Source organism: Thamnophis sirtalis, unplaced genomic scaffold (genome assembly GCF_051295495.1).
Source record: "Thamnophis sirtalis isolate CommonGarterSnake01/CBP01778 unplaced genomic scaffold, rThaSir2_p1.2 scaffold_7, whole genome shotgun sequence".
Classification (NCBI taxonomy): domain Eukaryota; kingdom Metazoa; phylum Chordata; class Lepidosauria; order Squamata; family Natricidae; genus Thamnophis; species Thamnophis sirtalis.
The window spans coordinates 2,384,151-2,396,914 of record NW_028261387.1 but is presented as its reverse complement, the minus strand read 5'-3'; the positions used below and the strand labels follow the sequence as shown (position 1 = coordinate 2,396,914).

Below are 12,764 nucleotides of genomic sequence, written 5' to 3'. Positions count from 1 at the left end.
CCAGAATTCTGCAGCCAGCATGGGGAATTCTGGGAGTCAAATTCGAAACAACTTAAAAGTTGTGAGAGGTGAGAAACAGTAGCAGTATTTAGAAAAGCATGCCAGTGCTACTTGTGGATGAAGGTTATAGAACTGTTCACTGCCACATTGGAAAAATAACAAACATTGCATAAAATGTGTTAAACCACTGCTGGGAATCTCAGCAATATTTCAAAACCAATTATAGAAAGATCGACAGGATGTACAGAGAGCAGCCTTTATATATCTAAATATGAAGAGATGGGGATGAAGATATTTTATTGTAATAGAGGGAAAATGTTTGATATAAACCAGTTTAATGATATCAAAGTGAGGATTGCATCTTATCACTAATGTTTTAGCTTTAGAACGTCCATCACAAAAAAGAATTGTGACAGGATCACTTTCTGTCATTCCTGCAAATGATAGTATTTGAAAGCAAGATCGAAAGTATCTGTATAGTTATCCCCTCAAACCATCTGTATTGTTATTCCCTGCTGCAAATCAATCACTATGCATGCTTGTCATTTTCAGAAACACACAATATGTAATTAGCAAGTTATTATTTTGAAGCACAGAAACATTAAGACATTTGGAGAAAAAGTTCAAAAGCACAATACATGATTACAGGGGTTTATTAAGTACTTAATATAATGATCTTTTGTACAGCGATCTCTATATTTTCACTACAAAACTCCTTAAACTTTACTTTTTCTAGTATTAAAATCAGGAAAATCATTTTTAAACTTTTGTTTCAAGAACTTTTTTTTTTTTGCTTTGTGATTAGACTGACATTTTTTCACATGCGTTCTTATTCAGAGTTACGTAGTAACGTGGCTGAATAAATGTCACTCTCGCTCTGCTTCCAATTATTTGAAAAGTTGTATTGCTTACTTGGGTTTGAATGTTTTTTGTTACACTTTTAAAGGAAGATTTCCCCCTCCTTCCCACTTAAGTGCTAACTAATATAACATCACCTCATCCACTTTGTGGGCAACGGCCTCTTAGAAACATGCCACCTTCCGCGGGTGAAAAACAAAACTTAAGTGCCACTTTTGGACACTGAGAAGTTGCTCAATAATCTATAATCCAATTTAATGTGAAAATGTCACATCTGGTTATAGCGTTTAAGCCCAATTTTAAACCAGCAATTACTAGTATTTCAATAACTAGACTATTCTGTTCACGACAGGAAGAATTCTTTTTAATTCTGATCACCGTCCTGTGGTTCATCTTCGTATTCCAGCTTAATCATCACTGCAGAACCATCGTGGCTTAGTGTCATCTTGCCAGTTATGAGTTTACTGAGTTTTTCAAAGGTACCACAAAGTTGATTCACTTTGGAGAGAGAAAATATTTTTGCAAGAGGTACATAGATAACGTCTCCCCTAGCCATTGGCTGCATAATTTTACTATCGGCTTCAGAGAAAGGGAAATCGTCCAAATACATCTGGAAGCTAGATCGCTGAAATTGGGATTCTGTTCCAATAAGAGTGTCACGGGGCTTTCTACATTCAGATTTCGTATAGTCCAGCTGTTTCCTTGCAATTATTTCTGCTGCTCGAAAAACCTCATTGACCACTGCATTCTGCAAATACTTTTCATCTTTAAGGCTTGGATAAATGATTTTGAAAACCTTTTTCAAGAAAAATCAAAATTCAAGACATTTATATAACACATCAACTGTTTAAAGCCTTTACATGTTTAGCTTTTTAGCACTATAAACTATACTCAACTTTAAACTTTATGGCTAGTTTATAATGTATCACAATCAAGCTGTAAACAATTAATTCTTTATAGTTTTCTGTATAGATGCCCTTCCCACTTCTAAGTGCACAATAGGTGAAGCTCCTTCCTGAGAGTTCTTCAACAGATGGAAAAACAGAGAGTGCACAGATACTTTCTTTTTAGTGTCTACTTGTCATGGGCCACGATTTAGATTCAGAACTTCACTCTTGACAACATTGTTCCATGTGAGCCTGTGGATTGTCAGCCTCAGAAATCATCAAGCCATGATTCATTGAGGCTGATCAACCACAGGGATCTCTTGATGAGTTGGAACAGCCAGATGATGGCTACAATCCTTACACCTCAATGCTACTCAATGAGGCTCCTCACTAGGCAACGGGCCAGGTCAACATAATTGCTGACAACTGCCTGCAGGTGAGATTTATGTAGCCAATCCTTATTCCAATTGCCATGTGGTGACTGAACTATTCTCTTTAAAAATGACATACAGATTGGAATTCCTGACTTAGTGACAAAATTACTTGTGATGACAAATGGGAAACTACCTGATCTGACAGGAGGTCTTTGATGCTGTTTGGGAGGTTCACAACATGGAGTTCTGGATTAAAACCTCACATAAGGGCATTCAGATCAAACTGATCTATGCTAGAAGAAATTACGGTCTTTGAACAGAAATAATCAATGCAATTCAGTAGGATTATGTTGATTCCAGTAATTTGCTGCATGTGTTCTAGTTCCAGTTCGTGGCACAACAAAACCGCGCTCGACTAAAGCGCGCCCGATTAAAGCGCGTCGCTGACGTCATCAACAGGGCGACAACAGCGAGCGCGGAGAAAGAAGGGCGCTTTAAATAGCGCTTTGAAAGCAAGCCGATTCAAGTTAAGGTAAGGGTTAGGGTTAGGTTAAGGGTTAGGGTTAGGTTAAGGGTTAGGGTTAGGTTTAGGGTTAGGTTAAGGGTTAGGATTAGGTTTAGCGTTAGGTTAAGGGTTAGGATTAGGGTTAGGTTAAGGGTTAGGTTTAGGATTAGGTTTAGGGGGGTTAGGTTTAGGGGTTAATTTTAGGTTTAGCGTTTACAGCGTGCTTTTTTCTCCGCGCTGTTGTCGCGCTGTGATGACGTCAGCTACGCGGTTTTGTCGAGCGCCCTTTAGTCGAACGCAGTTTTGTGGTGGAACCGTTCCAGTTACCATTCTTTGGTTTTGCTGGGGCACTGCACTTTCCAGTAATATAGTATTCCCTATGTGTGCATCAACAGCTAATTGCACCTCTCTTGCATAGAATGGTCTCTGAAACTGATGCTGAAGCATCAAATGCAATCCATTGCACAATGCAAAATCATGATAAATAATAGAAGCCTGAAAAAATTGTAAAATTTGAACCTGAGAAACTTGAATAACAAGCATAGGGCCCAGACAAATATGCTCAGAACAAGTAAAAAAAAAATCTAGCATAAAGCATATATCTTACCTGAAATTTTGCACAAATTACAAGGTTATTACAGTCCACTGTTTACATGCTGATAGAAAGTAAATCTCCTTAAAGGTGAAACTTATTTCTAAGCAAGTATATATGTAGAAGAATAAATATGCAAGACATAATTGTTTCATTGAGTAGATTTCTTCTCATTTTTTACATATTCTACCTACAATTTGCAATGTCCTGCAGTCATGTGATTGTGATTTTTGACGTTCTGAGCCGGCTTCAGACATGCAAAATCAATGGGGGAAGCTACGTTCTCTTAACCACCCCATAATTTATTGAACAACCATGGTGATTTGCTTAATGGCCTTGGCAAGAAATGGTTGCAAAATCTGGTGCATCATGCAATGCCCCACTTAATGACTCTACTAATTAATTTTCCAGTCTCAATTTTGGTCATAATTTGAGGACTATCTGTATTGGTAGTAATCTCATTACATCCACATGTTTTGGTTTAAATCAGTGTTTCTCAACCTTGGCAACTTGAAGATGTCTGGACTTCAACTCCCAGAATTCCCCAGCCAGCGAATGTTGGCTGGGGAATTCTGGGAGTTGAAGTCCAGACATCTTCAAGTTGCCAAGGTTGAGAAACACTGGTTTAAATTATCTAACAATACCGGCAGTTCTTAAACTCCAGTTGACGTATCTGAAAGACTTTCCATAATCTTGCTTCCTTGCTTGACATATTTATTTTGAAGGCAACCTGAAATCAATTGAACTTCTTTTTCAGTAGATATTTTAACATTTACAGCCCCCCTGACCTAAAGTATGTTTGATATAAGAAGCCCAGTATTATATCTTTCCAAAATAGTTCCTTCAAATGAAAATTGTCTGATCTTACAGAAGAAAAAGAACTACTACCGTTGTATAAACTCTTCTCTGATATTCTTCAAATCTGTCAGGTTCGACATTTCTTAGTTTCTTTCTTACAAACACTCCAATTTGTGTACAAAATCCAACATCCTTCCCATGAGGTGGTTCTCCTACGCCAGTAAACTCTACTGTGTAATCATAACGAGCAGCAACTTCTACAGCCCTAAATTTATGAGGAAAGAACAATTAAGAAGTTTGAAGGGGGTTTATTCTAACAAACAAGCACGTCACACGTTCCAGTCTTCCGTGTTTACTCTTACATGCTTACAGTATGGAAATATCTCAACTGCAACAAGAGAGCAAAAAGCCCAACAGTATAAATAATTTTATTCACTTAGAGTGTCACAACAATACATGGTCATTTTTATGAAAACAGGTCAAGAAAGAAAGAAGATTAAGACTTTCTGGTGGGAAGGGCACTCTATTTCTCCTTTTCTGTTTTCAGTGCCATGGGAATGTACCTGATAGAGCGGTGATGAGGACAACAGGGACTACTGGAAATAAAGCCACCAATTTCACCATGCATGCAAAGCTGGTAATTTAAAAATAAATAAATGTCTCTCTGGTTTTGCAGTGCCTCTTTTGGGCTTTGTTTTTTACAACATATTTGGAAGCAAATAGGGCTGACGCTAACAACTCTTAATTCCGTAACCTCAAAAAGAGAAAGGCAGCAACTTCCAGAAAACGGTCGTCTCTTCTTCATCCTATTAAACATGCAGGAAATGACTCAAACCACTCAGTAAAAGGCTTTCACGGATAGAAGAGAATTTGGGTATGTTAAATCTAGGAGCTGTGATGAAGCAAGAGTAATTCGAGACCCATCAAGACAGCATTTCTGAATATCACTAGAAAAAAACCCTTTTCAGGATAATGTATTTTGTATGTGAAAGGTTAAGATGATAAATTTCACTTTAGTACATGTCTTTTAAAATCTGGGTTCCCACAAATAGATGTGATTGACCTGTTCTTCATTTTCCACTTACTTTCCAATCATTGGGGTTATTGTTAAATCAACTAGATATGATAACCCTAAATATAAAACACTATCACCCCTGTGATTTCTTTTTCACTATCATCATTTCAAAACTGGTGACGGTAAAATATGAGATTGGTCTGATTTTCATTATTTCCTGCTCCATTTCTAGTTCCAATGCAAAGTACTGGTGTTAACATACAAACTCCATTATCTTGTGGGACTAAATTATTTGAAGATTTTTATTCCCACATATGCCTACTCATACACTGTCATCTTTAGGGAAGGCACCACTTCCCAACTGTAGTGAAACAACTATAGGTATCTACTATTTCTCTCTCTAGCACTAGGTAATGATTTTCTCCCAAGCCTTTTACTATAATAGGTCAATATTTAAAATTAAAGTATTGCAAAACACCGTTTAATGATTTTGGTTGCTGTTAGACTTTTATGGTTTGTATTTTTAGTAGTATTATTTTAATGTCCATTTTCATACGTGATTTAAAGTAGTGCGATCTCAGGAAAACCTACTTAAGGGTAGCATATACGTTTTTAAAATACCATAAGAGCAAGGAAGAAAAGATAACCTCCATATATTCAGAATTATAATGCCTATTAAAAGCAATGGTTTGTTTTATTGCATTTTAGTTTTACAATAAAATATCCATATTTGGTCTTCATTCTTACACCACAAAACATCTACAAGATTGAAGGAACTTACCAGTTCTGAAATTGTGTTCGATTCCATTCAAACTTATGATCTGGATGTCTAAATAATGATACAGTTTGAAGTAAATAATTGAATTCTGAGTTTGGTGTGCTAATTACAATCATGGCTGGAGACATGAAGCCAAATACTACTTCTGGAAATTTCTCAAGATCTTTTGCCTCTAAGTGCTCTATTCTGAAATGCAAAATTGTAAAAAAGATCTTTTTACTTCTCAGATCAAGTGAATATATTTACTTTAACAACATCCCAGGACTTCAATGCAATTGTTACAATGAAATGATGCAGAAAACTGATCACCAATATTCAAATTTTGGACACAGATGGAAAATCAATGGCACAGGAATGAAACCAGAGTAGGAGAGATAGGATCACAGTTCGTCATGCCCTGAATCACAAATTAACTTTAATATCCTGCGCTGCCAGTATAAAAATTGAGCTTTTATACTTCACTTCCAGATCATATTTGCAATGTTCTATAGTCTAAGAAATTGGAAAACTAAGAGAAGATATTCCTAATTTATGAAACTTTGCTAAGAACTGTTAGGAATATAATCTAACAGTTGGGTTGGCAATATATAAATCATGTAACAGTGCTGTACCTGTTTCTTTAAATCATGCTGTAAATGTGATTGGCTGCTGTTTCCTCAATCGACCATAGGATGGAGCCAGATTCACTGTTAGATGTTGATCTGATCTGAGTGTTTTGGAAGCTGGCTGTTAGAAGTGCCGTATAGTGATCAGCATGAGCTATTATAAGTTTTGCAACTGCTAGCAAACTTTGTGTACCGGACTGTTTGTATGATTATGGACTATGCTATTTGGATTATCCCTTAACTGAAAGACGTTCAATGACTGACTGTCTTAACCTTGTATGACGTGGACTGTTTGATGGACTCTGATACCTCTATTTCCACGAAAATAAAAGCCTATTGAAACTGCAGTGTCTCTGTATGCTGGTTTGTGTGTTCTCCAACACAACTCTCACAACGCTTCTCTGAACGCACTTGTTCTCCCAATATGGAGCTTACCTAACAAGAATTTGTGTTTTTAGTCATCTAAGTTTGCTTTTTAAACATTCATCAACTAATATGAAATATAAAGGAATACCTACAGTTCAATGCAGGTTACCATATCAAAGTCCAGCATACAAGGATCCTTCTGAGCAACTGAGCCCTGAAGAAGCGTGACTGTCAGCTGTCTTTCACTTGGCTGAAGATAGTCACTAGGAAGGGGAGACAACATATACCTGGAAACAAATAAATTACACAGAATAAAAGCATTGTTTTGGAAGGCAGGTAAGGAAGGTAGGTAAGTAGGTAGGTAAGTTGGTTGTTGGTTGTTTTGGGGCACAAAACATTGTTTCCCTTTTCACCTTGAGTGTGCTGTAAATGATGAATGTATAATTCAGCTTCAGTCATTCAACGTGGAAGAAAACTGTGTAAGTCAAAAATACTTGAGTTTTAATATTCTCCTCCATCCAATACATTGTTGGTACAAACTGAATAATGTCTGGCTGATTTATGAATGATATGGACATTGTTTCTTTGGATACCCACAGATCTCCTTGGTCCATCACTATATTTTTGTGACATATGTTGTACTACTAATATATTAAATAAAATGTTCTTAATTTGTGGACAATGAATTTATTTCATACAGCATTATTTTTGGAACTTCTGTCCACTTAATTATTTTCCTGAATGAAAATGATAGTAAGTTTTCCTTACTAAAGGAAAACTTAAAAATTGCAACACACACAAGGTACAAAAACGGTATATCGGGAAAGCAAAATGATTATATTACTTTTTGATTAATTGTGCTAGAGATCTTTATAGAAATGAAATGAATAGCAGATTGTATATGTGAGAAAGATCAGAAACAAACGACCATTCTTTGTTCTCTCAATTCTAAAATGTGGTAATGAACTCTCAATTAGACACTGATCTATCATATCAATATTTTTAAAGAATATTTCAGAAATGGAAAATAAAACTCTCTTAGGAGAGAGAGACCAGGAAAAGAGGGAAGGAAGGAAGGAAGGAAGGAAGGAAGGAAGGAAGGAAGGAAGGAAGGAAGGAAGGAAGGGAAAGGAAAGGAAGGTAGGAAAGTTGGTTGGTTGGTTGTTTTGGGGCACAAAACATTGTTTTCCCAAAATGAATTAAAATATTAAACTTACATGTTTTCTTTCATCGCTTCTTCACTGATGTCTAACCCAACTAGTTCTTCAATACAATTGCAGAATTTCAGCATCCAGAGTAATCTACAATCAGCACATCCCAAATCTGCTACCTGTTAATTTGAAATTAATACAATTCATCATAACACACATGTCCTACCAGTTTGGACTGGTTTGAGAGAACCGGTAGTGGGCATTGGGCCTGGGTCATCGAACCGATAGGGATTGCTGGCTGGCCACACCCCCGAACCAGTCCCCTGGTCGCCGCTCGCTCACCCCACCCCACCCAGTCTCTGCTTTCCACCATCCCAAGCTGCCTCCCCTACTCCCTTCCCTGCGGCCCGTGGCCCACAGCCCTGCCTTGCTTGTCTGCCTTCCACGTGGCCTTCCTGGTGTCCCCGTGGCCAGCTTGCGAAGGCAGGCAAGGGGAAGGCTGTGTGGGAGGCAGGCAAGCATGTCGGGGCCAGCTGGTCAGCCGCAGGGAAGGGAGCTAGCAGCCTACATCCTTCCCCTGCCATGCTTGCCTGCTTTCCATGCGGCCTTCCCGGCGGTCCCCCATGCCCGCTTGCCTTTCAAGGTCTGCATCCAGCCTGGCCCGGCCAGTGGGTGGGTGGGCAGCACTTGGTGGAGATGTAGCCGCTGCTCTGGGGCTGAGGGACAAAGGCGGTGGCGGTCCAGAAGGGCAAGCCCCAGGCGGATGTCCCAGGGCTGCTGCACATGTGTACCACCTGCCCTCCTGGGAACTCCTGCCGCCGTCGCCTCTCAGCCCCAGGGCAGCGGCTGCATCTCCACCAAGGGCCGCCTGTCCGCCTTACCAACATGCTGAGTCCTCCGGCTCTTTGACCCTTCTCCTGCGGTTCCCTGCTGACCCATTCGTGCAATCTGCCCTCCATTTGAGCTTTTCGCAGAGCTGTGGGGCTGAAGCGCCCCTATCATTTTCTCCACACTGCCCGGGATGGCTGCTTTTTGCAATTCCACATCCTTCGCAGGCAGCTCAGCTTCAACCAGAGTCCCCTTCACGTTGACTCAGGGAGGATGGGGAATGGGGAGCAGCACCACCACCATCACGAGACGCAGGGAGGAGATCTCCAGTTCTCCTGCGCTGCCCAGGGCTCTCCTTGCAGAGGGCTCTCCTCTTTATTCTCTCTTCTATTTTGAATTCTTACAAGATATTCTATTTGAGCCACGTTAGAAATTATCTCTCCCATCTGTCTGCTTGTATCATTTTTGGAATCATCTCCTCTATTCCTTCCTCGGCTCTTTCTGGATTCTCCTCTATTTTCTCAATTTTTTGTTCATTTTGTATTGTCATTAGCTGGGGTTTTCCTAATCTCCCAGTATCAATTCCATCACCTCCCTATGATTCCTTGTTATATCTGCCTTAATACATTGAAATGCATTTGTTAATGCATTTGTTTTCCCCAGTGGTGGGATTCAAATAATTTAACAACCGGTTCTCTGCCCTAATGACTATCTGGGTAGGTGGGGCTTGGTGAAGGAGGGTGAAAAACGGCCCAACACACAAATCGGCGGTTGGAAAATGGGCCACTTCCGCCCTCCTCAGGACCTCCGGGTGGGCGGGGAAGGCCGTTTTTGCCCTCCCCAGGCTCCTGGAAAGCCCCTGGAGTGTGAGGAGGGCAAAAAACGGACCTACCGGAAGTCAGAAAATGGGCCATTTCAGGCTTCCAGAGAGCCTCCAGGGGGAAGGGGAGGCCCTTTTCACCCTTCCCAGCTCCAAGAAAGCCATGTGTGTATGCGCAGGGCACAGGGGAGGGGTGCCACGCATGCATGCGCAGGGGGCACGCCGTGGGGGGCATTAAAGTTATGGGATGGGCACACGAGCGCGTGAGTGCGCTTGTGCTTTTGGCACCCAAGGCGAAAAAGGTTCTCCATCACTGTCCCAGAGTATTACAATTCCTAATTCAATTTTTAACTGTGTTTTATTACAGCAAAATAATAACTTTAAGGATTAAGAGTTCGAATGCAAGTCAGCCATACTAAAACAAAATTGTACTAGGAAACACATACTAACCTTTTTAGGTTTATGCTTATTCACCAACTGCTTAATAAAATGGTAACGTTGCTTGTACAATGGTGGTGTGAATGTAATAATCCTCACGAGATCATCTTTTTTCATTGTTACATCCATATTCAAAACTAAGAACAAAAAATAGCATTATGTAAATGCTACACAGATAGTCTTCAACTTGTAAGTTTAGTGACAGCTAACAACAGCACTGAAAAAAATGACTCGACTGTTTTTCGCACATACGACCATTGCAGTATTCCCAGGGTCACGTGATCAAAATTCAGACGCTTGGCAACTGGCTCATATTTATGACGGTTGCAGCAACCCAGAGTATTGTGATCATCTTTTGTGACCTTCTGACAAGCAAAGACAATTGGGAAGCCAGATTTCACCAAACAATCGTGTTACTAACTTAATTGCAGGAATTCACTTAACAATTGTGGCAAGTTAGGTCATAAAATGGGGCAAAATTCACTTAATAGCAATAGCAATAGCAGTTAGACTTATATACCGCTTCATAGGGCTTTCAGCCTTCTCTAAGCGGTTTACAGAGTCAGCATTTCACCCCCAACAACAATCCGGGTCCTCATTTCAGCCACCTCGGAAGGATGGAAGGCTGAGTCAACCCTGAGCCGGTGAGATTTGAACAGCCAAACTGCAGATAACAGTCAGCTGAAGTAGCCTGCAGTGCTGCATTTAACCACTGCGCCACCTCGGCTCTTAATACTTAATAAATGTATTAACTTAGCAACATAAATTTTGGATTCAATTTTGGTCATAAGTCATGAAGTTTCTACAAATATTTACTTCCCTCCCCCCTGCACTCCCCCCCCAACCTTTCCCCTCCCTGACTTCCCAGAACCAACACAAGGTATAAATCTTCAACAAAAACAGTCCAAAATATGTTTAGAAAAAAAATTAAAAAGTTAATAACGTCTTTCAATTGAGCTTTAGCTCCTCCTTGCTAGGCTAACTCTAGACCAGTGTTTCTCAACTTTGGCAACTTGAAGATGTCTGGACTTCAACTCCCAGAATTCCCCAGCCAGCGAATGCATTCGCTGGCTGGGGAATTCTGGGAGTTGAAGTCCAGACATCTTCAAGTTGCCAAGGTTGAGAAACACTGCTCTAGACAATTTATATCATTCCTGGTCTTTAATCATAAGCTATCTGAAGTTTCTTAGTCCCATATTTATTTTGAGTATAATCAATCCATTTTTTCCAGTCTCTTTTTCCATATCTCTCGTTTGAATGGTCCTTAAGATATGCAGATATTTTAGCCATCTCAGCTAACTTTGTCACTTTCAGTGTCCATTCTTGAATAGTAGGCAAATCTTCCTTCTTCCAGTATTGCGCCACCAACAGTCTAGCTGCGGTTATTAAATGCAAAATCGGATTAATCTCTACAACTGTACAATCAGTGATTATACCTAACAAAAATAATTGAGGGGTAAACTTTTAACTTTTTTTTAAAGAACATTTTGCATAATCCACCACATTTTTATCCAAAATGCTTTAACCTTTTTGCAAGTCCATGAAGTTTCTGTAGTCTCAGAAACTCTTGTGCAAATTGAGATCCGAGTATATTTCATGGCTCTATAAATTACATATATATATATATACAAATATCGGAGCCGAATTTCTAAAAAAAACCAAACACCAGTTTTGCAAACTCTTGGAGGGGGGGAAAAGCACCTTTGAGGCAACCACGAGAATCTCCATAGACTTTTTGTTTTTTTTTTATCATTCTGGTTTTCAAAAACTTGCATGCTTTTTTTTTAAAAAAAGGGATATTTTTTTATATCATTGCAAAAAAAAAAAAAAGAAAGCCTTAAGTTTAAAGACGCTCAAAAAAAAATAAAACGGCCCCGAGTTTGCACGCGCCACCCCCTAAAGCTTTTTGTTTTGCACTACACAATATTAACATATTTTAAAATATTTTAAAATATTTTAAAAATGACACCATTGCAAAAAAAAAAGGGTAAAGACGCTCAAAAAAAAATAATGAAACGGTGCCGAGTTTGCACGCGCCACCCCCTAAAGCTTTTTGTTTTGCACTACCCAATATTAAAATATTTTAAAATATTTTAAAAATGACATCATTGCAAAAAAAAAAAAGTTTAAAGACGCTCCAAAAAAATAAATAAAACGGCCCCCAGTTTGCACGCGCCACCCCCTAAAGCTTTTTTTTTTTTTTTTTTTTTTGCACTACACAATTTTTAACCGTTTCACCAATTTACGGGTTGCTGGACTTGCTCGGCGAGGAAGGAAGGAAGGAAGAACAATCCAACACACAGCCCCGAACCTGGGGTTTTTTTTTTTTTGCAAGCAAACAGCGGCGGCGCCCTCGGCTACCCCTACGGCCAGCCTCATTTGCAATGGACGTCGCCTCCTCCTCCTCCTCCTCAGTCAACCCAACGGCTTTCCTTTGAATCCAACGGCATCCTAAGGTGCGCCGCGCGCAGGGTTTGCAACCGGCGCGAGCGGTTGGTTCCCCGCTCCAAAGCCCGAACTCGGCAGCAAAGGACGCCCTTCGGCGCACGCGCGCGCTCTCTCCGAGCCCAGCCGAAGGGACGCCGACGCCGCCTCGCTGGCTCCTCCCACTTTCCGAGGCCTTTCCCGAGCCGTCGCCAATCAATCTCTCCTCTTCCCCGCCTTCCCCACGGCGGGCTGCTGATTGGCTGCCTCAAGTCCCGGAAGGAATGTGCTTCTTTTTTTTTTTTTTTTGCTGCTCATTTCCGCG

General features: G+C 40.1%; 1 protein-coding gene across 4 annotated transcripts; it reads right to left on the bottom strand.

The window, feature by feature from the left end:
* Nucleotides 1-637: 637 nt before the first annotated feature.
* Nucleotides 638-12,542, bottom strand: HENMT1 (HEN methyltransferase 1). 4 transcript variants are annotated; one of them, XM_014061785.2, is made up of 7 exons: nucleotides 12,262-12,536; nucleotides 10,028-10,152; nucleotides 7,996-8,108; nucleotides 6,931-7,065; nucleotides 5,811-5,993; nucleotides 4,105-4,279; nucleotides 638-1,654 (listed from the first exon to the last, which is right to left on the bottom strand). In XM_014061785.2, exons 1-7 carry the CDS (start codon nucleotides 12,392-12,394, stop codon nucleotides 1,223-1,225), a joined length of 1,296 nt encoding a protein of 431 aa, XP_013917260.2. In that variant the 5' UTR covers nucleotides 12,395-12,536; the 3' UTR covers nucleotides 638-1,222. The 4 variants fall into 4 exon arrangements, with proteins under 4 accessions (XP_013917260.2, XP_013917259.2, XP_087575328.1 ...); XM_014061784.2 differs by having other exon boundaries at nucleotides 12,254-12,344; XM_087719202.1 differs by lacking the exon at nucleotides 12,262-12,536 and adding an exon at nucleotides 11,542-11,807.
* Between the last annotated feature and the right edge of the window lie 222 nt (nucleotides 12,543-12,764).

Bases quoted from the DNA above. Each gene is read 5' to 3' on its own strand.
- HENMT1 (XM_014061785.2), bottom strand. From the start codon at position 12,394: ATGAGGCTGGCCGTAGGGGTAGCCGAGGGCGCCGCCGCTGTTTGCTTG. The intron at 10,153-12,261 runs GTAAATTGGTGA...TTTTGTTCTTAG, and splicing joins CCGAGCAAGTCCAGCAACCC to TTTTGAATATGGATGTAACA. The intron at 8,109-10,027 runs GTTAGTATGTGT...TCAAATTAACAG, and splicing joins ATAAGCATAAACCTAAAAAG to GTAGCAGATTTGGGATGTGC.